Genomic DNA, 25,776 nt, shown 5'->3' with positions numbered 1-25,776 from the left:
AGAGAAAGGCAGCCAGATGTTGAATTTGCTCTGCAGCATCAGCTGTCTTCAGCTCCACCCAGTTTCCAGAGGGGTTGGCTTAGGATAGCAGTTCCTTGTTGCTGTTTTCCTAGTGGTGACTTAAACATTTTTGTATGGAAACAACTGGGTATATTATGGAATAGCAGTCAAAATCTCCACCAAACTTTAAGATAAAACAAAGATGACAAAGTGATGTGCTTTCAGGGCAGTTTCTGCCCTCTGCCCTCTAATTCCTTAATTGTATTTGTTCCTTCTCCTCTACCATTACAATGACACTGGAAAATAGGCCGGAGTTGAAAGAAACTATTTAACTTCTGCTGCTAAAGGCAATATATATTATTTTTTTATGATATACTGGTGTTTTCCTTTAAGAAAATCATTCATAAAAATTTAAAATAGGTAAATTACAGAAACCTTAAACATAGATTTTCTTTAAGTTAAGAATTCTCCAAATATAATTTACATACTTTTTATTTGACTCAAGTAGTTAAAGTGTGATACATTTAAAATGGGAGCATTGGGAATTTTTTCTAGTTGATGAATAACCAGAAATGAGGATAAAATAATTCACAGGTTATAATGTACCAAATAATTTTATGAGGTTTACAAAATGCAAATTATACAGTAAGTTTATGTGAAAAATGTTTTTGGGGTTATTAACCAAAAGAGACATGCCTCGCCATCTTTATGGAGATGCCTCTTCTGGTGGACTTAAATAGCAGCGGGCTAGTTTATCATGTGTTGGTGATCAAAAGTACTTATTTTAACTTTATTTATTTGAGTTGCCTGTAGTTAATCTTATGCAAGATCTAGTTCATACTGTATCAAAGGTAGTACATTATTAGTATAGTACAATTAGTAAGTCCACTTAAATATGATATAAATATAAGTCAGCGATTTTCAACCTTTTTCGTCTTACAGCATACATAATCTAATTTCTAAAATTTGGCAGCACACCAAAAATATATCTTTTTTGCTGGTCTGACAAAAAAAATAGGTATAATTTTGATTCAGTCACACCAGATGGCTGTTGTTGTGTTGGCTGTTGTCATTTTTTTATTTGACAATCTAAGGGAAAAGAGGTCAGTGCCTCTGACTAAATAGTCAGGTATTGCATTTTTTAAAATTCTTGTGTCACACCAGTTGAAAACCACTGATCTAAGTTCATCAAGGAAAGGAATTTTTTACCTCTTTTGTTCACAGACACTTCTTCAACATCTAAAGCGGTGCCCATTAGTAGGTGTTCAATAAATATTTGTTGAATGAGTGATTCTGGAATGTCCTGATATTATAAAATTGGTCACTTATTAAATTTTGACTCTTTGTAACACTTTTATGTTGTTACCCAAGTGGTGAGTCTTTTAAAAAATACATAAATTACTAGGTACTATATTATTTCTGATAAAGATTTATCTAGTGGAGCCCTTACTGGTTTGGCTCAGTGGATAGACCGTCGGCCTGCGGTCCCAGGTTCGATTCCGGTCAAGGGCATGTACCTTGGTTGCAGGCACATCCCCAGTAGGGGGTGTGCAGGAGGCGGCTGATCGATGTTTCTCTCTCATCGATGTTTCTAACTCTCTATCCCTCTCCCTTCCTCTCTGTAAAAAATCAATAAAATGTATTTTTTTTTTAAAAAAAGATTTATCTAGTGGATACAGTATTCACCAGCCTCACATTGTGATTTCATCTTGTGTGTGCATCTTTGCACATTCATTCAATTGTATTTTAATCTGCATTTCATTTTTCTATTCCTTTTAAAAAACTGATTAGAAAATGTATTTTTTAATGACAGGGAAAAGAAAAACAAAGAGTTTGGGCACTTTCATTTTTATCTGGAAGAGGATAAATGAAGTATGTACAAAGAAATTAGGTCATTTTGAGTTCCTAAAATTTACCAGGCTAGAAAGTTAGTTTTAAGAGTAAAGTTAATAGAAACACTTTCTTCTCTCTTTATATATATATATATATTTTTTTTTTCTGTTGTAGTAATTTCGGTGCTTAGCTTAATTGTGTGTGTTTTTTAATAACTCATTGATTCCATACCTTTCTGACTTTTTAATACTAGCAACCAAGGTACATGCCCTTGACTGGAATCGAACCTGGGACCCTTCAGTCCACAGGCCAACGCTCTATCCACTGAGCCAAACCGGTTAGGGCTCTTCTCTTTTTTAAAATATATTTTTATTAATTTCAGAGACAGGAAATGGGAGGGGGAGGAGATAGAAACAACTATGAGAAACATCTTTGGCTGCCTCCTGCACAACACCTACTGAGGATTGAGCCTGCAACAGGGGCATGTGCCCTGACCAGGAATTGAACTGGCGACCTCCTGGTGCATGGGATGATACTCAACCAACTGAGTCACACCAGCCGGGCAGTTCCAATTTCTCAATGTACTGTTTCAGTAGACTTACTTTCTTTTTAAATGCTAGACAACTTACAAAACTTTCAGAGTTTGTTAGAAGACTTGATTATCACGTGGCTTTGAATATGAGGACTTTTTAAAATTGTGTCAATATAGTGCTAGAAGATGTAGTGGAAGGGTAAGCAGATTTTGAAAACAGAGCATATTTTGAAATGTTTAGCTTCCATCAGATGATTGTTTTGCTGTGGCTATTTTTCCCCTGCTCTTCCCAGCAAGAACCTACCTCTGAAATGCAAAGTGTTGTATCACAGTAGACTTGCATTCACAAATATCCCCCAGTGGAGGCCCGGTGCATGAAATTAGTGCACGGGGGGGGGGGGGGGGAGTTCCTCAGCCCAGCCTGCACCCTCTCACAATCCAGGGCCCCTCGGGGGACATCCCTCTCGCAATCTGGGACTGCTGGATCTTAACCGCTGGCCTGCCTGCTTGCCTGATCACAGCCTAACCACTTTGCCTGCCTGTTTCATCACCCCTAACCACTCACCTGCCTGCCTCATTGCCCCTAACCACTTGCCTGCCTGCCTGCCTGATCACCCCTAACCACTCTGCCTGCCTGCCTGCCTGATCGCCCCTAACCGCCTCTACCTCTGCCTCCACCGCATCTTTGTCCGGAATGACGTCCGGAAGGTCGTTTGGCTGTCCGGTCTAATTAGCATATTAGGCGTTTATTAATAAAGATTGTCTTCCTTCCTTTTATGGTTTGTTAGGATTTTCTCCATCTGGACATGTTAGTGATGAGTGATTGACTACTACATAAACTATTTGTTCTCTAAAACAACTATTTGAAGAGGTAGAGACTTTTCATTCACTTTGATAGAAATTATATTTTACCTCACTAAAAGGACTTTTCTCTCAAAACACACATTATAATACTATTTCTCTCTCCACTTTTATCTTCCTTACCTTTTACTCTACTGTATTCCCTCATATATTTTGTTTTAATTCCCTATGTAGAGATGAGTAATCTTGGGCTTTCAGAGGTTAAGTGATTGACCAAACTAGACGGATTCAGATTTAGGCCATTGCTGGTTTTTCATTATCACTGCAGTAATTATAGCTTACTCTTTCTCTTTTTGTATTGGATGGCAGCACTATTGTCTCTCTTTGAGGGCCTGGGAAGTTTCTTTCCCAACATGGTGAAAGAAATTTGCCTTTTATACACAAGGGTAGGAAGGTGGTATGCTACCGCTATTCAGTAGATAGCCCAGAATGTTTGTAAATATAGATTAATTCTTAATTTGTTAAATGCCTCCAATATGCCATATCATATCTTTTCTTTCTCATGTTTGGCTTGTATTAATGAGTGGACTCTGGCTATAGCCATATTTATTTAATGAACTATAAAGTTAGATAAGATTCTTGTCAGCTATTTGAAACTCTGTGTCTATTTCTTCCTTCACTCTTGTGTTTAACTATCATTTTTCTAAAAGAAAGTTAACTATAAACCAATTAAAATACTACTCACTAAGATATCATCCTCAAAATAAACATCACTGTGTTGAGATCTCTTGCACCTCAGTAAATTAGAGGATATTAGCTTACTGTACCTTCACAAGCACCATGTCAGGACAGATGGTGCTTGCTCTCTAAAAGCCAATTTTCTTTGTTTCTTTTGACTTTAAAAAAACCAACCGAACAAAAAACCTGGTCCTTATACAATCTAATTACTTTTATTGCTTCTGGAATAATTTAAAATTACTATTGAAACATTAATTACTCCTATTTAAAAAAAACTTTAAAGTCACAGATTTAAAGAAGACTAAAGTTTAGCACCATATTTCATTGAGTAGCCCCTTTATTAACACAGGGTTTAATTGATACACAGCTTCAGTTTGTAAGAAGTGAGAACAATTGGTGCTAACATAAATGTCAGCAGGAACATTTAATTAGTTCATTAAGTATACTGGTAACTGTTATGTATTGAGAAGCCATATCTTTGTTAAACCTCAGACTGAGGAAATGTGACTAGATGTGCTTTAACTTTTCTTCTCCTAGTAGTGTTGAAATTGTTGACTCTATTTAAACTTTTATAAGCTTATATTTCAAAGCTGTTCCTGGGAGAAACAAATCATAATAGAATGGAAATTGTAACAAATAAAATGTTCTCCTAGGGTTATTACTTATTTGTGTGGAAAATTAATTTCTTTTGATCCATGATGCCCATAAATACAGAGCAATAATTGCAATCAGATACTCTGAAAAAGAATCAGTCTTTGAGTCACTATGCTACCTGTGACAACAGTGGTCACCGTATAACTTACAAAGTGGAAGTTTATAATGTTGTAGGATATCTGTAAAACAATCTTTCTTCCTGTGTTAAGTACCATGCTGAAGATAGTAGACTGTTTCTATTCTTACATATTCAGAGAAACTTACTGAAATATAAGTCAGCCTACTTTTTTTTCCTTTTGTCAGTTATTTATTTATTTATTTATTTTAAAATCTTTATTGTTGCAAGTATTACAGATGTCCTTCTTTTTTCCCCCCATTTCCCCTCTCCACCCAGTTCCCGCCCCACCCCAGGCCTTCGTCATCCTATTGTCTCTGTCCATAGGTAATGCATATATGCATATAAGATCTTTGTTAAATCTCTTCCTGCCCCTTCTACTCCCCTTCCCTCTGAGAATTTTTAGTCTGTTCCATTTCCATGCCTCTGATTCTATTTTATTCACCAGTTTATTCTGTTTCTTAGATTTCTTATTCATTTATTTTGATTTTTAGATTCAATTATTGATATGGATTTATTGCCATTTTATTGTTCATATGTTTTATCTTTTTCTTCTTCTTCCTCTTCTTAAAAAATACCCTTCAATATTTCATGTAGTACTGGTTTGGTGCTGATGAACTCCCTTAGCTTTTTCTTGTCTGGGAAAATCTTTATCTGACCTTCAATTCTAGATGATAGCTTTGCTGGCTACAGTAATCTTGGTTGTAGATCCTTGCTATTCATCACTTTGAATATTTCTTGTCACTCTCTTCTGGCCTGCATAGTTTCTGTTGAGAAATCAGCTGACAGTCATAGGGGCGCTCCCTTGCAGGTAACTAACTGGTTTTCTCTTGCTGCTTTTAAGATTCTCTCTTTATCTTTAGCTCTTGGCATTTTAATTATGATGTGTCTTGGTGTGGTCCTCTTTGGATTCCTCTTGTTTGGGACTCTCTGTGCTTCTTGGACTTATAAGTCCATTTCTCTCACCAGGTAGGGCAAGTTTTCTGTCATTATTTGTTCAAATAGGTTTTCAATATCTTGCTCCTCTCTTCTTCTGACACCCCCATAATGAGAATGTTGGTACACTTGAAATTGTCCCTGAGGCTCTTTACATTATCTTCATATTTTTGGATTCTTTTTTTTTTCTCTTCTGACTGTTTTTTCCTTTTTCATATTTCAAATCATTGATTTTATTCTTGGAATCCTCTATTCTGTTGAATTCCTTAATGTTATTTTTTGTTTCAGTCAGTGTATCCTTAATTTCTGACTGATCTTTTTCCATGTATTTGGCATTCTAAGATCTTTGAAAGTCTCACTAAGTTCCTTGTAGATTTCATGAAGATTCTTGAGTAACCTTATAACCGTGGTTTTGAACTCTGTATCCAGTAGTTAGCTTTCTTCCATTTCTTTCATTGTGACCTGTTTCTTTATCTTCGCATTTTGGCTGCTTCCCTGTATTGGGTAGAGCTGCTTTATCTCCTGGAGTAGGTAGAGTGGCCTTGTATAGTAAGTGTCCTATAGGGCCCAGTCGCTTAGCCTCCCCAGTTCCCTGAGCTGGGCACAGTAGGTGCACCCCTTTGTGGACTGTGTGCACAATCTTGTTGTGGTTGAGTCTTGATTGCTGTTGGTGTCACTGGGAGGAATTGACCTACAGGTCAATTGCTGTGAGGACCAGCTGCGGCTACAGTGGGAGAGCTGCTGTGCAGGAGATACCCCTATGGAGCAGGACTTGCTTCAGTGGAGCTTTGGTGCTCACTGAGTCTGCCCCTTGAGTGTGTTGTTTATGGATGTATGGAGTTGTAATCTGGTATGGTCTGATGCTATCCACAGGGTGCACTAGCTCTTGAGTCTCCAGGGAGGTGCAAACTTAGCCTACTTTTTAAAATTAATTTTCATTTTATGCATTTTACTAGCCTTTGCTTTTCTTTTCATGTATAAGACAAAAGGACCAAGAACAGGACAAAAATCACTTTTATAAATTCCCATTTGTATTTATCCTCATTTATAGTCCCTTTTGGAAGTCATCTGGTTTGTGCTTGTGGTTTTGATTTCTGGGCAGAAGTCTTTTCAGAAATCTATTTTGACAGATAGCATGATATCAGTATCAATGTGTTATAGAGCAATTTTATTTGCCTTTTTAAAGTTGGAATTCAGCTTGAATTTCCTATTATTAATCTGCTATGAAGCATTCTTAAGGTAACTAAATTTCCTTTCTACCACCAATGATATGAGTTCCTTTTCCATTTTGGTGCTGGAATGTGTTATGTTGTTGCTTATTAAATATGTGACAGCTGAAGTGAGAAATTCACTATATTGCTATATAAATCCGTGTGAACACATCATTTTCTATTCCTCACCTACCCCCTTCTGTATTGCTAGAATATCAATAGTGAATTTAAGTAAGGTTAATTAAATCCTGTTCTTGGTTGTTTTTTAACTCTAAAAATTAATTTTTAGCAGAAGATAGCATAAAGTATGTCCTACAGTAAGACCTAGGAATACAGAAAATGAATATACGACTATATATTACTATATTGCATAAGAATTATTTTATTCATACTAAAAGTTAATAAGCGCCAATAAATTGCCACAAGTTATTTTCACCTTCCTTAACATCACCCAAGGCTTTCTTTTAGACACATTTAAATTTGAATTTTAGTGAAGTTTAAAGAATAATAATAGATGCTTTGTAAAGTGTAGTGCTAGGATCCTCGGAAGCAGTAAATCATAGGACTAGCTCCATGAGAGCCTGGATCATGGGTTGTGAGCTTGGAATAGGGGTCAGGTATGGCAGCATGCTAGACTGCCGGGGAATTAACTAAAGAAGTCAGTCACCATTTGGTCAAGTTAGAGGGAGAAGCCTTTCAAGTTAGGTGCAAATAGGGCAAGTAGTCTAGAAATTCTTAATGTCAGTAGTTATACTGCCAGCATCCCTGCTCATGCCCAAAGTTTCCTGCTACAATAATAAGTGGAATTTAACTCAGTTGGAGTCTATGACAGACATAAAAATTCTGCCTCTTAGTCCCTTGACTAGTGAACCCTAAATGTACTTCTCAACATGACTGTACTTTCTAATACACACTTATAAATGAATAAGGAGGGTTCCTTACCTCTAAAAGAATCAGCCTTAATCAAACTAAACATTTATGAAAATGGGTTCTGTAGTTTCAGATTCTCTATTTTTTAAAAAGTGTTCCATGATCCAATAAATTTGAAAGTTCATATACTGTATGTTGTACAATCAAGCTATGGTTGATTTTTCAACTTTTAGCATTTTTGTTCATTTCATTCATGCATTCATTTATTCAATAAATACTTATTAAATTCTTCCTGTGAGCCAGACATCCATTAGATGCTGGGGACAGGATGAGGGACAAGGTAGATCAAGGTAGAGGGTCTACATTCTTAAATCTTACCATCTGTGTAGAAAGACAGATATTAAAATAAGCAGCTACACTATAAGTTGTTAAGGGCTAAAACAGGGAGAGATCCAGGGCTCAGGAGGAATAGACAGCAAAGCTACCTAACCTGGCCTGAAAAGGGTCAGTGAGGGGATTCTCTGTAAGTACTGTCTACGTTAAGAACTTGAAGATCAAGTAGAAGTTAGACAGGCAAGTAACTTTCAGTCATAAGAGCAGCAATAATGATAACAGGAAATAGTTAAAGCTGACATATACTGGTAAGTGCACTTTTTACCTGCCATATGCTGTGCTAGATGCTTTCCAAGTGCCGTCAGTGAGCCTCCTGGGTGGATGTTATTACTTAACCCAAGATCATATGACAATAATTGGCAAGAACCAGAATTTAAATCCTGATTGCTCTGATTTTCAAGTCCTCTTTTCACCTCCTCTCTACTGGCTCTCAAAGCAGTGGACTGATTTTGATTAACTATATTTTGCTAAAGCAAAAAAAAAAAAATTTGACTTATATATGAAGTTTGCTTTGTTTGTGATTTTCATATATTTTTTTCTAATGGATAGACATTTTATAATTTTGATAAATTATAGTAAAATCTGGAATTTGGGTAGAAGTTTCAAAAGTATGTTTTAGCACTAAAGTCTGAAGTTCCCATTCCAAGTAGTGTCTTACACATAGTAGGTACTCAAAACAACACCATTGTAACTGTACATTTTACTTCGAATAAGTGGTAGGGTAGTTTGAAAAAACCACTTTGAAGTCTTGTAAAGAAAGGAGTTACATTTAAAAGTAATTGAATTCTCTGTATGATGTGATCAAGATGGCTGTAGGATAATTTTTTTAAGATAGAGCATACATAAAATGTGAAGATATAAAATTGATTCCCTTAAAAATGTCTGGATCTATCTATCAACTGCAGCTTATGAACACATTTTTTACAAGAATAATCATGGGTGGAGTGAACATATTTCCTCAGTGAGGAGTACATAGCATCAAGACAGCTTACTATTAATACTTCTGAATATCTAAAAGGAGGAGTCAGGAAAAGAGGAACAGGTAAATTTAAGAAAATAAAATTAATTGCCGTGATCACAGCAGATGTGTTTAAAATCCCTTGGGTCCTGGAGTGAGGTGAAGTATTCTGGCTTTTGCCTAATGATGGCAGATTGGGCCAGGCCCAGACGTAATTCATAGACTTGCTTTAATTGGCATGTCAACATTCCAGTCATCACCAAACTCACCATCAAAGTTATTTTAAAATAATATTTATAATGTATATATCAGGGGTGGGCAACCTTTTTGTGAGTGCGTGCCAAAACCAACAAAATCTCTGACTCAAAATTCTTCTGCATGCCAACTCTAATTTTTTGAGAACATGTTACGCCTACTTGATATCTCTTAAGGTGTACGTATGTGAAGAACCTTGAAGAAATAATAAAATTCATTCGAGCGACAAAAACATAGTATATGATGATGAAAAATACATTTATTTTTTAATGTATACATGTACACTGATAGTCCGACAGAAAACTTTATGACTTCGTTTGATATTATCAGTGGGACTTTTGCTGCTGCATCACTGATGACAGAGATTTTACATCAGGTTTATATTTCGTGACCTTCAGAGATATGCACAAGCTACTACTTTCATCCGTCAGGCTACTCCTATTACGAGACTTAACAAAATTCATCACTGAGAACAAAGATTCACAAGCATATGTGTATGAAACAAAAACACTGGTCAGATCTAGGAAGGCAGGGAGAGTTAAGGCAGAGGCATAGAAATTGCTCTTCCCCTCTCTCGTCAATCCATGTCTATGGTCTTTAAGATAACTTGTTATGTAAAATTATCTAAGATGCACCTACACTGAATTTATCTGAAAAATAAAAAAGTCGATATTAAGAAAAAAATTGTAAATGGAAGATTATAAGAGAGGGTTTCGAGTGCCAGCAAAAGTTACTGGCGTGCCATGTTTGGCACGCATGCCAGGGGTTGCCCACCCCTAGTATATATCATACAAATATATATTTTTAATTTCTCTTCTTCACTATCAGGTGGTGATTTTGAGGAGTGAAATGGTCACAAGGAAAGAGAAGTGATCAATTTTTTTATCTGGAAGTAAAAAGAGAAGTGAAGAACTTGGATAATTTATAAACCTGGATTAATTTCCAAATCCTTATAATTTATATTTACATCTACAAAATACTGTTGCTGAATAGAATTCCATCTGCTATTTTTATTTATTTGGTGAAAGACAGGATAATGAAGAAAAAGAAAATAGGAAGTGTTCTTGTGTTCTATATTTATTCATGATCAAATGTCAGTGTATTTCCTGACTAACTATAAATTGTGTTGGTTTCACTTTAGGGACACCACGGTACAAAGCCTTACTCTTCAGCCTTCTGTTAAAGATGGACTTATTGTGTATGAAGACTCACCTTTGGTTAGTAATCCAATTATATGAATATTCTCTGCTGTGTGTTTGTTTTTTTTAATGGTAGTTGTATTTCAGCCTTTGAGTAAGGGGAGTATGGAATCTCCCATAGATTCCAATATATTTCAGTCTTAACTGGAAAGCACTCATTGACGTCATGTGGGGAGTGGATGTTTAATTGTAAATTATTTGGGGGAAATAACATGGTTTCTTACTCTGTTCTCTCTCCAGAGTGAGAGATTTAGGGAATGATTGAAATCCTCTAATGATTTCTTTTCCATTCCAGAATTTAAAAAAGAAAAAAGTTTTCTGTGTTTTTTTTTCTCCTCAAATGTGTAGAGTTTGAAATTAGATAATGCTTCTGGAATGCTTTTAAAAATGATTTTAATAAGTAGGATATTAACCAAATGTTTTAGGCAACTGGAAAGAGCTATTCCTCAGCTTCTCACATAAGGCCTCAAAGAAATCCTGTCCTGCCTGGCCTACCCCTCTGAGTAGATAATGCCTTTGCATCAGTGTCACAATAAGCCATCATGAGAATCTGTGTGATCCAGACCCCAATGACTGGAGACTTTAGGAACTCCTGTCTGAATTCTCCCAGTGTGGGCCTGACTTTCCCTGAACAGAGAAGTGAAGGCTGAGGTTGGGGGTAGAAGCTGATGAGTTATCTTCTTTTTAAATTCAGTTTAATTTTACCCTGATATTAAAAAGAAAAGTATCAGTTTTTTAAGAATGTGGAATAAAATATCTGTGGTAGAAGAAATCACTTACTTCACAATCTGTATTTCCTTACATTTATTTGCCAAAACTATGTAATGAGAAAAATTTATGATTTGGCCCATTTTATGTTATGAGATATTTCTTATTATTTAAAAATGTAATCTTTGGGTTTACAGTTAAATTCATTGAGTGTCTCTTCCTATCCATTCTCTAAAAATGTTTTAAAGAGTTTTCATAGCTTCTACCTTTCTTTTCATAATGTTACCATTCAGTCAATCACCTAAGACCTATGAGTTTTTCTTATTTTTTTCCTTTCTCCTCTCCCCATCTAATCAGTTGCCAAGACTATAGATTATACCTCTGAAAAACTCTTGAGATCATCTAATGCTTTTTATTTCCATTTTCCCCACTTTCTCTCTAAAATCAGGTGCCAAACCATTTTTGGACCAAGTAATTATGCTAATCCCCCTTTGGTCGATTCTGCCTATTGCTGACCGATTAAATGTCCTAAAGTATAGCTCCCAGCTCCATTCCGATATTTTCTGAACTCATATATCTTAGTTACATCCCATTACTTAGTGAGGAAAAGTACATGTTTTTTCGTAGTAGAGACCTGATCTACCCTTTCAGACCCTATTCTCTTTTCTTACATTTAACCTCTGCTTCAGACAAGATAGACTATTCTTATTCACTCTTCCCTCAGAATACTTCAGGATTTCTTGAGTTTGACCATTGATACCTTTTATCTTGAATACCCACCTCTTCACAATCCATTCTGATCTGTAAAAATTGTATACTCTTTCAGAGCCATAACAAATGCAATGTTCTGAAATCCACCATTTGTTGTAATGTCTCACTCCACCCCCATGACACTTTAATTTCTCTATTTGTCATACTTGTTTTAAATCTCCCCTAGTCTGGTGTGTAATATGTTGTGGACATCACCAACATAGGAATACTTATACTGCTAAAGGGAAATAAATTACTGTAGAGCTAGCAATTTAGTAACTATGAGAAGCTTTTTGTGGAGATCCATAAATTTTGTTTCCTGCTCTGCTACAAACTTTCTTTGTGACTGTATATGCATAACTTAACCAGCTATTATAAATCCCAAGCACTGAATGATGAAATTTTCAATGTTTGCTTTCATTTTTGTTTATGGTAAATGTTCTGTCTTCAAAGGTTAAAGCAGTAAAGTTGGGTCATGTTCTGGTAGTAGATGAGGCTGACAAGGCCCCAACAAATGTCACCTGTATTTTAAAAACTCTAGTAGAAAATGGAGAAATGATTCTAGCAGATGGAAGACGCATCGTTGCAAGTGAGTATAAAAAAGCAACTCTTCCGTCAGTATATGCAACTTTTACTCCCTGGTATCCAATCACACCCTTTGCTGGCCCCTTATCTCCAAGTAACAAGTCTAAGTTCAAGTTGTCTTTACTGACAGTCATTTACAAAAATCAAATGTCTGAACTTAGCTTTCTCAGTTTCATTTTTTATAGTCAGAGTGTATCTTTGAAAATTTCAATAGTGGTTTTAGGACAGGTCAACTTCAAATTTTTCTACTCTGAAATTACCAATATATAATCCTTACTATATTCATCTCTCAATTACTATGCGATATATTTTCTTTTATTGTTACTTGGAATTTTTGAAAGCTCTAGCATGTTTCTATTACACTATTAAAATTAATGTCTTTATTATCTTAATATAATTATAAAAATTTCTGGGTATTTTATTTTATATATATTTATCACATTTGTGTTTGAATAGATGTGTGTGTATACACAGGTATATTATAGACACATACACACCTGCCACAGGAAGAAGTTATCCTCTGTTTTAGATTATCTTCTTTCTTTTATTTACTTACTTTATTCCTGTTGTTAGAGGAAATGTAGGTAGATGAATCTAATCAGTCTGTTTAACCTGCAAAGAAAAGTTAAGTTTGTCTAATGCAATGTGAGAACATTTTCTAGTTTATAATTTAAAAATTTTGTATCATGAAAAGACTTCACAATCTATAACTAGCCATTGAAAATATATAACCAATAGAAGTAACCAAACAAGTTGTGACTGAAAACTAAAATTTTCAATATTCACAGAGAACATATTAAAAAAAAACACAACCTTATTAAAAATGTACAAGTGCATCACCACAGAGATGTTCTTCTTGGGCATTGTCATTACAAAATTTCTGTGTCTGAGCCCGGGAAACTCAGCACTAATAAAACTATTCTAACATTTCAGTTTCACAATGAATTTATGGGGAAAATGAGAATTTGAATCAGACAGCCTGAATACTATCTCCAAGAAAGATTATTCAGACTCTCAGGATTAGAATTCTGCCTGCCCTTTTTAGAGGCATTATGAGGACAGTGAAATGGAAAGCAAGAAAGAATTGCTGAAACAAATTGTAGTTTAAGAGTGATATTATATCCTGGTAACCCTTTTTCTCATACATTTTTTTAAAGATAGTCTAGAAGTAAAGGGGTCATCATACTTTTTAAACTCAGGTTTGATTGTAAACAATATTTTATTTTATTATTATTATTATTATTAGTTTTAATCTTTATTCCCCTTTTTCCCCCATTGACACCTTCTAGCCCCCTAACACCCCCCCTCCCCAAGCCTTCCTTCTGAGATTCGACAGATTGTTCCTATTTGTAAACAATGTTTTATTTTTTTAAATTTCTTTATTGATTAAGGTATTACATGTGTGTCCTTATCCCTCCATTGTGTAAACAATGTTTTAAACACAAGAGCCCCTGAAACTCCTTTGAACATGATTTCATAAAGCATCACTTCTAGAGCTCTGTTTTTTATTTTCTTTGCTTTTTTAAATTTTTCATTTTTTATCATTTTTTATTTTAATTAATAATTAAATTTTACCTGTGACCACATACCTTATTATTTGCCACTACTAAAATTAATGGAGATCAAACATTAAAACTATTAAGACTATATGGTACATTGGAAGGTTAGTTTTTGGTATCATAAAAAAGTGCAAGTTCAGGTTTTAATAAACTCAAATGAAACTGCAGGTGCTTCACAGCTATCAATTTAATGATAGTATTCAAGTCCCTTAATACCTTAAATATTTGTACACAAAAAGCTCCAGTCAACCTAAGATTACTTATTTTAAGAACTATGGTAGAATTTTTTCATTGGAAATAAATCAGCATTGCACAAATGAGTTGACTGTGTTCAAGACCATTTTTCTCTTTGGCTAAGTTTCAGAGTGAATAGTTTGAATAGGACTCACTCCTTAGCTGCATAATGGCACGTTCTCTGCAATGTGATGCAGCTACTGATTTGATAAAAACTAAAGGAAGTTTGGATTGTCCTTGAGTGTGCTTTGGATTATTCCTTGTTATTGGTTCTTATTTTCATTTTTTAAGGAATAACAGCATCTCAAGCCAAACTAAAATACCATAAGACAACATTTGGACAAATTTGCTTTTTTAATAAATAAATGTACATTGAATAACATAAAAATGCAAGTTCCTGTATAATTAGTATATGATTTATCTGTATTCTGTTCTTAAGCAAACTTTCTCAAGAAAGTTTTTTTCTGTAAACAAGTCATTATTAACCATATTTCTTAGTGTTTTTAAAATATAATAGAACAGTATGACAACTTGTTATATTATTTAAAGGCTATAACTTGATATTCTTAAGAATTATTAAATGTCAATAAAAAGTAAATAGAAATTTTGTTTTTCAGATTCTGCTAATGTCAATGGAAGAGAAAATGTTATAGTGATTCATCCTGATTTTAGGATGATTGTTCTGGCCAACAGACCTGGATTTCCTTTCCTGGGCAATGATTTCTTCGGTACTTTAGGTAAAAGTAATAAATGATAATAACAAAAACAGTAGCAATAGCAATAATATCGCTGTCTTAGTAACACCTTTTACGGCTATCAGTGAATGCTTTGAAGTGCAGTGTCACCATCCCAACCTCCTGGGAGAGAACTTGTTATCCTGATTTTAGAGAAGAAGATCTGATATTCGGAGAGGTTAACTACCTTTCCAGGGGCACTTAGATAATGGCTGTTAAAGCTTGGCTCTGATTCCAGAGCTCATTTCCTTAAACAGTTACACTATACTTTGTTGTTTAGGGCCTCTTAGAAGTAAAATACAAAGTAAGGAATGGTTTTTAGTGTTTGGTTTTTGTTACATCCCCATAACTATGAAAAGGTTGGAAGCCAGCTCAGAAGACTGATTGGAGGGGCCCCATGGCTAACCTTAACCACCAGGAGCAAGTAGGTAATTCTGGATACTGGTAATTCTCATACTCAACATGAGCAGGCTCAGTGTCCTAGGAGGAATTTTGATCTAGTAATTCCACATCAAGGAATTCATCTAAGGGAGTTACCCATGCAATGATGTAAGTACAAAGATAGGCAGTAGAGCATTTTTTAATAGTAGCAAAAAATTGGAAACAATCCAAATGGGACTGGATAAAGAAATTCTATTATATCCACACAATAGAATACTATGCAGCTGTCTTAAAAAAAGAATGGGGTAAGTTTACCCATACTGATTAAAATATAATTCCCAAAATAGTACAGTAAATCAGAACAGTGGGTATATTAGTCTACCATTTGAATTAGTAAAAAAAAACAAAAGGCAAGAGGGATATGTGTACAAGATTAAACTTGTAATGTGTAGAATTTCTTTAGAAGAGCACAGAGCATGTCTCCCAAATCCTCTTCTCTCTCTGACCTCATTTTTTATTCGGCTCTCTTCATCACTCATTCTATTCCAACCGTTCTCTTTTGCCGCCTCTTCTACGAACATACCAGGTTGTGCTTGCTGTAGGGTCTGTATTAGCTGCAAGCTCTCCTAGAGTGCTTTTATCTTCAATACTTGCATTTGCAGACATAAGGCCCTGCCTGCCTGACTGCCCCACCATCACCATTTCTGATGTCCTACCCTCTGCTTTTCTTTTTCATTGAAACATTGAGTTTCTAACATTTATTCTTATTTTTTATTGTCACCCTGTGCCAGAATGAACACTCCATGAGGACAGGGGTTTTGTGTTTTTGACCACTGAAGCATGTAAAGTACCTAGAATAGTACTTGGCACATGGAAGACACTTAATAATTATTTGATGAATGAATTAATAAGGGGTATTATAGTTTTATATTAGCGTTACATTTGATCATAAGCAAAAAAAGGCAAAAGCTGTTCTTCACATTTATATTTAATGGATTTAGTCTATGACATACAAGGTTAGGATGATTATTCTGTCCAACAGATCTGGATTTCCTTTCTTAGGCAGTGATTTCTTCGGTACTTGCATTTTATTCCATTGCTGTTATAAATATGTAATAATGATAAAATGATGATTCGAATGGTTTCTAAATCAAAGTAAGATCTAGATGTCCTCTCTTTCTAAAATGAACATCTTAAATAATGCAAATTTATTTACTTTAACTCCCTTTTGTTCCTCATCTCCTGGATTATGAATCAGTAGAATTATATGAACTTTGAATATAAGAAAGTCATCTTTCTTGAGCATAGATTATATTTTTCTAGTATATTCTCAGTTGTCTAAATTACAGAAGAAATATTTTGTGTTTCCACATTCCTTTTTCTTGATTCTAATTTAGACATTGTCGCTGCAGGTTTGCTTGCTTTTCCAAAACTGACTTCTAACTTATATTCTAGCAATCTGCGCAAGGTATAAATTATTTAGAGTGATGATGCTGATTCCCCCTTTTTTAGTATACATAAAGCATGCATATGAGATAGATGTATATAATTTCTCAAGATATTTAATGTGTTAAAGTTAAAAATGCAGTCTCAGAACAATATGAAGATTATTTCCCAATTAAATGGAAAAGGAATAGATCACCAAAACTATATATGCTTGTATGTGTGCGTTTAAGAAAAACCTGAAAGAATAATTTCACTGAACTATTAACACAGGTTTCTGTGGGGGAGCAAGTGGGATGGCAGAAACACATGAGAGGTTCTCTTTTATGCTCTTTATATTTGAGTATCTCCCAATGAGATTGTATCCAAGTGTTATTTAGTTTTTTAATAGAAGCAAATCTATGCAGAATAAACCACGCATCACTCAATTTCCTTTTCTTTAACTGTGGTCATTTGCTGTCTTCTCCACATCATCCTATTGTGGAGGGGCTTTCTGTGCAGTTTTACACATTTAAAAGTTTGCTTTTGTAACCAACCGGTGGCTCTTTAAACAACCATTGCATAGTTCCTATGGCAGTATAATGGATTCATTGCATGCTGCATGCTGAATGTGAATTTTTTTCTCGTATAGGTGATATTTTTAGCTGCCATGCAGTTGATAATCCCAAGCCCCACTCAGAGCTTGAGATGCTCAGGCAATATGGACCAAATGTGCCAGAGCCCATCCTTCAGAAGCTCGTGGCTGCCTTTGGAGAGCTGAGGAGTTTAGCTGACCAGGGGATTATTAGCTACCCTTATTCTACCAGAGAAGTTGTCAACATAGTCAAGCACTTACAGGTATGGCAAACACTTGTGCATAAAGGTTTAAAATAGGCCATCAGTCTTTTTTTTAGCTTAATTTATACCAAATCTTTCAATTTCTGTAAATATTATACTGATTCAGGTGATATAAGTGTTTGTAATCTAGATTTAAATCTGGAAGACCATGGACATTTTATGTTTAGCCTTTGAATTAAGTTTGGCGAAGTTCTTTGTCATGGCCATTACCAATAAGCCATGAAATCTGGTTGGGGGGAAGGGGAGTGAAACAAGAGAGTGAGACAGCAGGGAAACTTTATTACTATTTGACTTTATACAACAAGCACATAGTATCTGAGTGAAAATAGAAGACGGGTATAGAAAACAAACTAGGGACCAACAGTATTATTAATTATATATCTGTAAATACTGCAAGACAGTTTTATAAGATAGAGTAAATGAACAGGAGAATGAAATTCCTTGTAACCATGTGGAATGTGTAGTCTACCTACCTTGGTAAAGAAAACAAAAAAAACTATGTAAATTATATCTATAACAAATAATTGTTAGATCTCATTATTAGATATAATGTTTATAAGTCTCGTTATTTTAAATTCAGCAATTGATGTTTGCTTAGAACTTAGGTAGCTTGTAAGTATGCACTGAGTTGAATTAACTGTACACATAACAATAAGACTACATTGTAATTCATAAGATATTTGTTAAAATTTTGCTTTGTACTGTTTAAAAAACTAGGTATTGTTGTACTCATGTAATCATATTCTTCTATTCAGACTCATTTAAGGTAATGAGTTGGAAAAATGCTCAATAAAAATTTAATAATTATGAAATAAGAAGAAAATGAACTTTAAGCTAGCAATTATAACCTCATGACTCTTGATCTTTGCCCCATCCCCAACCCTCCAAGGAAAACCAGCAAAGGAATATAGAAAGCTTTATTCTGATTGTAAAACCATGGTAAGCCCAGCTCAGATCTCAGTGTGTGAGAAAGATAGCCAGTGAAGGACCCCGAGGACACTGTAGTGTGTATTTACACGAGTGGGAACTTGTTTCTTTCCCTCTGTTACACCTCATTTCTCTGTGCTCTGTACTTGATGTTCTCTCTGTCTTTTCTTGTTCTGTTATCATATTTTCATTTCTTCATAGACCTTTGACTTTTTTAAATACTTCTGTATAGATATTCAATGCTCTGCTCTGTTTAAACAGTATTTTTTTATTTGTTCAATCTGGTATTCATTTTAAAGTCAGGAGATTTCAGAAAGCAGTGGAAGGCACTGAAACCAGCATCTAACATGGTTTAACATTTGACAGAAGGAACTGGGCCCCTCAAATTCTAATATTTATTTAAAAAGGAAAATTCCAAGTCATCAGAGCAAAATTAATAGAGAAAATGCACATATTCCTCCTATCTGGTTATGAGACCAGGCTGTTAATGTCTGCTAAAGTTCATTGTATCATTATTGTTCTATCAGTTTTGTACTTATATTGTGTATTTATCATATACATAATAAGGTGTGTGTTTTTTAATGCAGAAATTTCCCACCGAAGGTCTCTCCAGTGTGGTTAGGAACGTGTTTGACTTTGATTCCTACAACACCGACATGAGGGAGATTTTAATTAACACTTTGCACAAGTACGGGATACCTATTGGAGCAAAGCCTACCAGTGTGCAGCTGGCGAAGGAGTAAGGCAAACTCACTACTGATAAAATGCTGTTGAGTGTTACTGTTCTAATTCTCTGAATAATGCTGATAATTCTGAATCTACTTTATACTCCACTAAACTAAGTTGGTGTAGAAATTACTTTCCACAAGTAAACTTTTCAAATATATGTTGCTATTTACTGGCTGGCTTTCAGTTAAATAGCATTATTTAGAAGCCTGTAAATTGAGAATTTCAATTTTGAATGTTCCAAGAGTAGATGTAATATAATCAAATAAAGGGAAATATTTGTTTCTTTAAGTCTCTGTCTTTTTGTGAATTACTATGACTCTCACTATTTCTTAACCTAGTGCAAAATCATTGTACAAATGTGAAAACAGCGTAAACGGATAATATGTATTTAGCGAAGATGTTCTTATTTGTGTTACCATATATTTTTATGTTATGATAGTTTCTAAATTTATAATTATATTAACTTAAGAGATGTTTGGTTAATTTTTTTATCTTGACAGATGAAAGGTAGTGAAAATAATTGGGTTTGCTTCATGTGGGCCAGTTGCCTGACTTTTATTTTGTAATTACAGGCTACGTACTTAACCTTACCAAAGAATCTTGCAAATATTGTTGACCAGAAAGATAGTTGACAGAATTTATTAGTAGAGTAGTTAAATCCATGCAAAGTCATTAGAAAACAATTTTTAAAATGCATAACTTACTAACTAATGATAAAGATTCCAATACTTTGTCTATAAAAATAATTAGCATAAATTCCTAAGACACAATAATTACTTTAACATTATTATTTAACTTTAGTTTCATATAAGAAGCACTCTACTTTCCTTAAAAAAAAAGTTTTAAATATTATAGTCCAGCTATATTTATGTGTTTATGTATACACCCACATAAATACATATGTATCCTAAATATATACATGATCCTCATTTATTCTTTGAAGTTATAAAAACTTATCAGAATATATGCCAATAAAAATATATCATTAAAGCTTTAACAATTTCTTCAAAGATTTCTTAAAGAGAAACAAATATTTCCCTTTTGTGGTAAAGGCTCAAAATAGAGTTATGTTAGAAATTATCAGTGAATTGGTTTATATTATTAATGAGTGAGTAAATTTTTTTTAAAAAGTTATTTTGTTGCTGGTAGAAATGGGGTCATTTTATGGAGTTGTGAGAAAACCATTTTGGAGGACCCATGCATGGGAGGTTGAGGTGTTGTGGTAGGATTTACTGGGGTTGAAATGGATGGCTCCCCCAGGTTCCCCAGGTCTCATCTCCCTCATTCCCATTGTGGAAAAACTCCAGCCTTGTCTTCATCAGGCCCAGAAATCCTGTATGATGCCAAGGCTTAGTCCAGTTTAGTCTCTGTCCCCATCCGGCTACCTTAGTTTGTTCCTGGCTATGTTGCTGTACCCAGGCTTAGAGTCTACACTTGGAGTCCTTGAGGCTTCCAGGCCTAAGGCAGCTGCTAGGCCCACATGGCTGCTATGGAAAGAGAATGTGCGAGCACACTGGGCGAGCATGTGTTACCAGATGTGTGTGTGTGTGTGTGTGTGTGTGTGAGGTTGAAATGGATGGCTCCCCCAGGTTCCCCAGGTCTCATCTCCCTCATTCCCATTGTGGAAAAACTCCAGCCTTGTCTTCATCAGGCCCAGAAATCCTGTATGATGCCAAGGCTTAGTCCAGTTTAGTCTCTGTCCCCATCCGGCTACCTTAGTTTGTTCCTGGCTATGTTGCTGTACCCAGGCTTAGAGTCTACACTTGGAGTCCTTGAGGCTTCCAGGCCTAAGGCAGCTGCTAGGCCCACATGGCTGCTATGGAAAGAGAATGTGCGAGCACACTGGGCGAGACCAGATGACCAGATGTGTGTGTGTGTGTGTGTGTGTGTGTGTGTGTGTGTGTGTGAGAGAGAGAGAGAGAGAGAGAGAGAGAGAGAGAGAGAGAAGCCGCTTTGTTAAGTTTGGATTATATTATATAGGGCTTGGGAAGGACCGAGTGCCCTTTCAAAATAACCAATCAATTTCCCAATTTTTCCCCAGGCTTCTGATGGGTCTTCCCCCTAACCAATCCGTTTCCTGGATCTTCTGGGGTTCTGTGTCTCTTACCCAATCTGATTCTTGCCCCTGGCTGTGCTCTGCCCCTTATAGTTGCCATCTTAGTTTCTACTGGGCATGCTTCATAATAGAAGGATTTTCCCCTTTGCTATCTTGGCTTCTACTCTGCATGCACCCAGCAGAGGAATTTCCTCTCCTCCTTCTCCCAATAATCCTGATAATCTGGTACCAGGCCGGCAGTTCCCTGGTACTCTTCTTGCCTGGTAGGAGATTGCCTGGGGTTTGCCCAAGGATTAAGTCCCAAGGGTAGAGGATGCGATGGTCTCCTGGAGTGGGTGAATGAACCTGTGAATGCTATAGCTTCTCAGTGAAGCATGCCCAATATTTGTTTCAGCTCCCTAGTTTATTATGCTTAATGTCTGATTCCCTTTGCTCCCTTCCTTTATTAATATCTAGCTACCTACACTAACAATTTGGTGTCAGAGCTAATACGTAAAGCTTTCTGTAAAATACTATTTTACTAATTGATTAGCAGTGTTTGTGGGCATTTTGGAACTAGTTTGGTAATTTAATGGGTATGGTCTATCTTCTGTATTAGAAAGTTCAAGAAATTGTCATCAATATGCAAATTTCTATTACACTCATGTTTTTTTAGCTTTTTAAATAAACTAAATCTTTATTTTCAATTGGAAATAGGATGGTTTTTATTACCATTAACAAATTTATATAATTAGAGTTCTAGGTTCTTGGAAACTAGGCTTATGATTTAAAAATAACTGTTTTTATACTCATACAATTTGAAATAAAAATACATATTAGTTGGTAAGCGCAATCAAAATAAAATTGTTGGTAATTTTCTAAGGAAGACAGGTAAAATAATTTAACTTATTTATTACTGACCTTAGTTCTAAAGTGAAAAATTCTTGCCATGGCACATTAATTCCGACTCTAGTACTTATGAGTGGAAGCAAAATACTTGGGTACATTGAGCCTGGAAATAAGATGGTCACACTTGTGCCTAAGATGGGGATGGAAACAACGAGTTGTCCACCCACTGCATATAGCTAAAAATAGAGTTATTGCAGATGTGGAAGATGAGGGAATTTTCCCTTGGGGTGGAGATAATAGTAGACTACAATTTATACATTCAAAACATATTTTCCTCATCTGTGAATTGCAGTGTCTTGGGCAGCTCAAAAGTAGTGATGTCATATCATTGCCCGTTAGTGAAATCTACAGTTTCTGTGTGTGTATTTCTATCAAATTATCAGCCTTTTACTTTAAGGGTGGCATGGTAAAGTGAACAAACCAATGGCCTGGGAATTCAGTAGATAGTTGTACATTCAACCTGCATGTCCAGGTCAGGGAGAAACAGATTTTAACCTATTGGTAAAAAGAGGGCATTTTATTATAGACTATAGGCCTGGTACATGAAAGTTGTGCACTCGGGGGTCCCTCAGCCCGGCCTGCACCCTCTCGCCGTCTGGGAGCCCTCGGAGGATGTCCGACTGCCGGCTTATGCCCGCTCCCCTCCAGGCCTAAGCCATCAGTTGGACATCCTTAGCGCCGCTGCAGAGGCGGGAGAGGCTCCCGCCACCTCCACTGTGTTCGCCAGCTGTGAGCCCGGCTTCTGGCTGAGCAGTGCTCCCCCTGTGGGACCACACTGACCACGAGGGGGCAGCTCCTGCATTGAGCATCTGCCCCCTGGTGGTTAGTGCGTGTCGTTGCTACCAGTCATTCCTGGTCGTTCCCCCTTTAGGGTCAATTTGCATATTACCCTTTTATTTTATAGGATAGCATAACTATGTAATTTATCACTTTAGGACATTTTTGAAAATGGTAAGGGGTCCTATTAATAATTGTGTAAATGGCTTAGCACAATCATCTAGAATGGTTCTTGTGCCCTAGCTGGTTTGGCTCAGTGGATAGAGCGTCGGCCTACCGGACTGAAGGGTCCCAGGTTTGGTTCCGGCCAGGGGCACATGCCTGGGTTGTGGGCTCGATCCCCAGTAGGGGGCGTGCGGGAGGCAACCGATCAATGATTCTCTCTCATCATTGATGTTTCTGTCTCTCTATACCTCTCCCTTCCTCTCTGAAATCAATAAAAATATTTTATGAAAAGAAAAAAAAATAATTGTGTAAAAAGAGATATAAAATAAGACTACCCTAGTGAGGCCAGAATATATAGTCATCTTCATAAGATTAATAAAGTTCCTTCCTATTCTAACATCCTTTGCATTTTTAATGTAATCTTAATTTTTGGTAATTTTGCTCTCGCCAGTTTGGCTCAGAGGATAGAGCATTGGCCTGTGGACCAAAGGATCCTGGGTTCAATTCCAGTCAAGGGCATGTACTTTGGTTGCAGGCTCCTCTGTGGCCTGGGCCCTGGTCAGGGCTCCTGCAGGAGGCAACCAATCAATGCATTTTTTCTCATGTTAATGTTTTCCTCTGTCTTTCCCTCTCTCTTCCACTCTCGCTAAAAATAAATGGAAAAATATCCTCTGGTGAGAATTAACACAAGTAAACAAACAAACAAATATATATTCTTTTGCCCTGAATAAAAATATTTTTGCCGAAAGCTATTATTTTCTTGTACTATAATCCAACTACAGTGCTTACTGAATGGGAGCAAACTTTCCTAGAGTCCAGAATAAAATGGATATGGATAGAAAAATAATTTTTCTCTCACTACATATAACTAAAAAGAGATATAAAGCAAATGTAGAAGAGGGAAGTTTTCACATGGGGAGATGATACCAGACCACTGTTTGTAAAATCTTCTACAGCACCTTCTTCCTGAGCTGAAATCAGAATATACTTTGGCTGTTTGGTTAATGATCTTTAGTCAAATTCCCAAAAGAGAGATGCTGTCATTTTCCCTTTTGTCCTCCTAAATAGTGCAGTGATGATACATATTTCATAGTCTCTGTGCATTTTTAAAAGGCCCAAAGTGATATTCTGAGGTGAATATTACTTATCTTCTTTATGAAACCTTTGCTAAACCTGGTACTTTGGGCCATGTCTGACTGGGTGATTATTTTACCTTGGAGGACCGCACCAAAATGCAGCTCTTTTCCTGATCTATAATATATTCCCAGATCTTAGTACCGTGGCCAGATTTGGCTACGTACACCCCCACATTGCATTTGCCTTGTCCCACGGTACTTCTTGAGGGTTTTATTATTATTATTATTATTATTATTATTCCCTTTTAAGTTTCTAATACATGGGAAAGATATGCCAAAGAGATGGTGAACATAACCAAATGAGATTCACTGGAAAAAAATTTAGGTAGAGATAGGAAGATTCAGGTTAAAATCTGAGCTCTTAAAAATTAATCTGAGCTCTTTAGTTTCAAATGTCATTTGTGGGGGGGAAAAACACACACACACATAATTAGGTCCAAGCACCAACCAAAAGCATATAGATGACATACTCCAGTATAAATAGACATAAATTTCAAATCAAAGTTTGTTTTTCCCTCAAATGAACTTTTATTTCTGAATTATCTTTTATTTGAGAAAAACATACTGCTAGCACATTAACTCTTCCAAATTTAAAAGTGTTTTCAAAGTAATTTATGAACTCTCACATGTTAGGGAAAACATTTGTTTTAAAGGAAGAAAATCCTTTTCAGCCTCAATTTTTAAATGATTTATATAATATTTTATCTTAAATTTACATGCCACCCTCAACCTGACAGTTCTTAAGAAGAGAGAATTGTCATTTCATAAATTTAAGATGGAATATACTCTACCTCTAAGTATATTAATAAGTCAAACATACAGAGAATTTATCTCTACCTTCTAAAGTTATGCATTTTTCTCACCCTGTCTTCCTTGGGAGGCACTCATGTCTATAAAATACTTATTTATTTATTGCATTTTTTTCTTACTTTTTTTCTTTTATTTTTCCCCATCACCATTTATCACCCTTACACCCTTTTCCACCTCCACCCATTCCTCTGTGCCCCCTAACCCCGCAATCACCACACTGTTGTCTGTGACCTCTTTCTTTTTTGCCCAGTCCCTCCACCCTGCCCACCACCACCACCATCAGCGCTGTCTGTCTGCTCTCTATATTTAAGTGATCATCCTTCTTATTCCATATTCTTTGTCCTCAACTCATTATTTTTAATGCTGCTTTGTTTATTCTTTTTTAAAAATTTATCTTTATTGTTGAAAGTATTACAGTTGTCCCCTTTGTTTCCATTGACAACCCCCCGTCCCCACACCATTCCCCCAGGCCTTCACCACACTATCGTCTGTGTCCATGGGTTATGCATATAAGTTATTTGGTTAATCTCTTACCCCCATCCTCTCCCTCCTTCCATCCTCC

General features: G+C 35.9%; 1 protein-coding gene across 2 annotated transcripts in view; it reads left to right on the top strand.

Annotated features, from left to right (window-relative positions):
- Positions 1-25,776, top strand: part of VWA8 (von Willebrand factor A domain containing 8) — a 389,233-nt gene that overhangs the window by 186,299 nt on the left and 177,158 nt on the right. For both annotated transcript variants that reach the window (XM_014549735.1, XM_005878642.2), the window contains exons 22-26: positions 10,438-10,513; positions 12,407-12,542; positions 14,949-15,068; positions 17,521-17,726; positions 19,241-19,392. In XM_014549735.1, coding sequence (XP_014405221.1) covers positions 10,438-10,513; positions 12,407-12,542; positions 14,949-15,068; positions 17,521-17,726; positions 19,241-19,392 — 690 coding nt within the window. The remainder of the gene's footprint in view (positions 1-10,437; positions 10,514-12,406; positions 12,543-14,948; positions 15,069-17,520; positions 17,727-19,240; positions 19,393-25,776) is intronic.

The sequence above is a fragment of the Myotis brandtii genome, unplaced genomic scaffold (assembly GCF_000412655.1).
Source record: "Myotis brandtii unplaced genomic scaffold, ASM41265v1 scaffold569, whole genome shotgun sequence".
In the NCBI taxonomy this organism is placed as follows: Eukaryota; Metazoa; Chordata; class Mammalia; order Chiroptera; family Vespertilionidae; genus Myotis; species Myotis brandtii.
The sequence above is the reverse complement of the archived record's forward strand: the minus strand, read 5'-3'. Positions and strand labels throughout refer to the sequence as shown.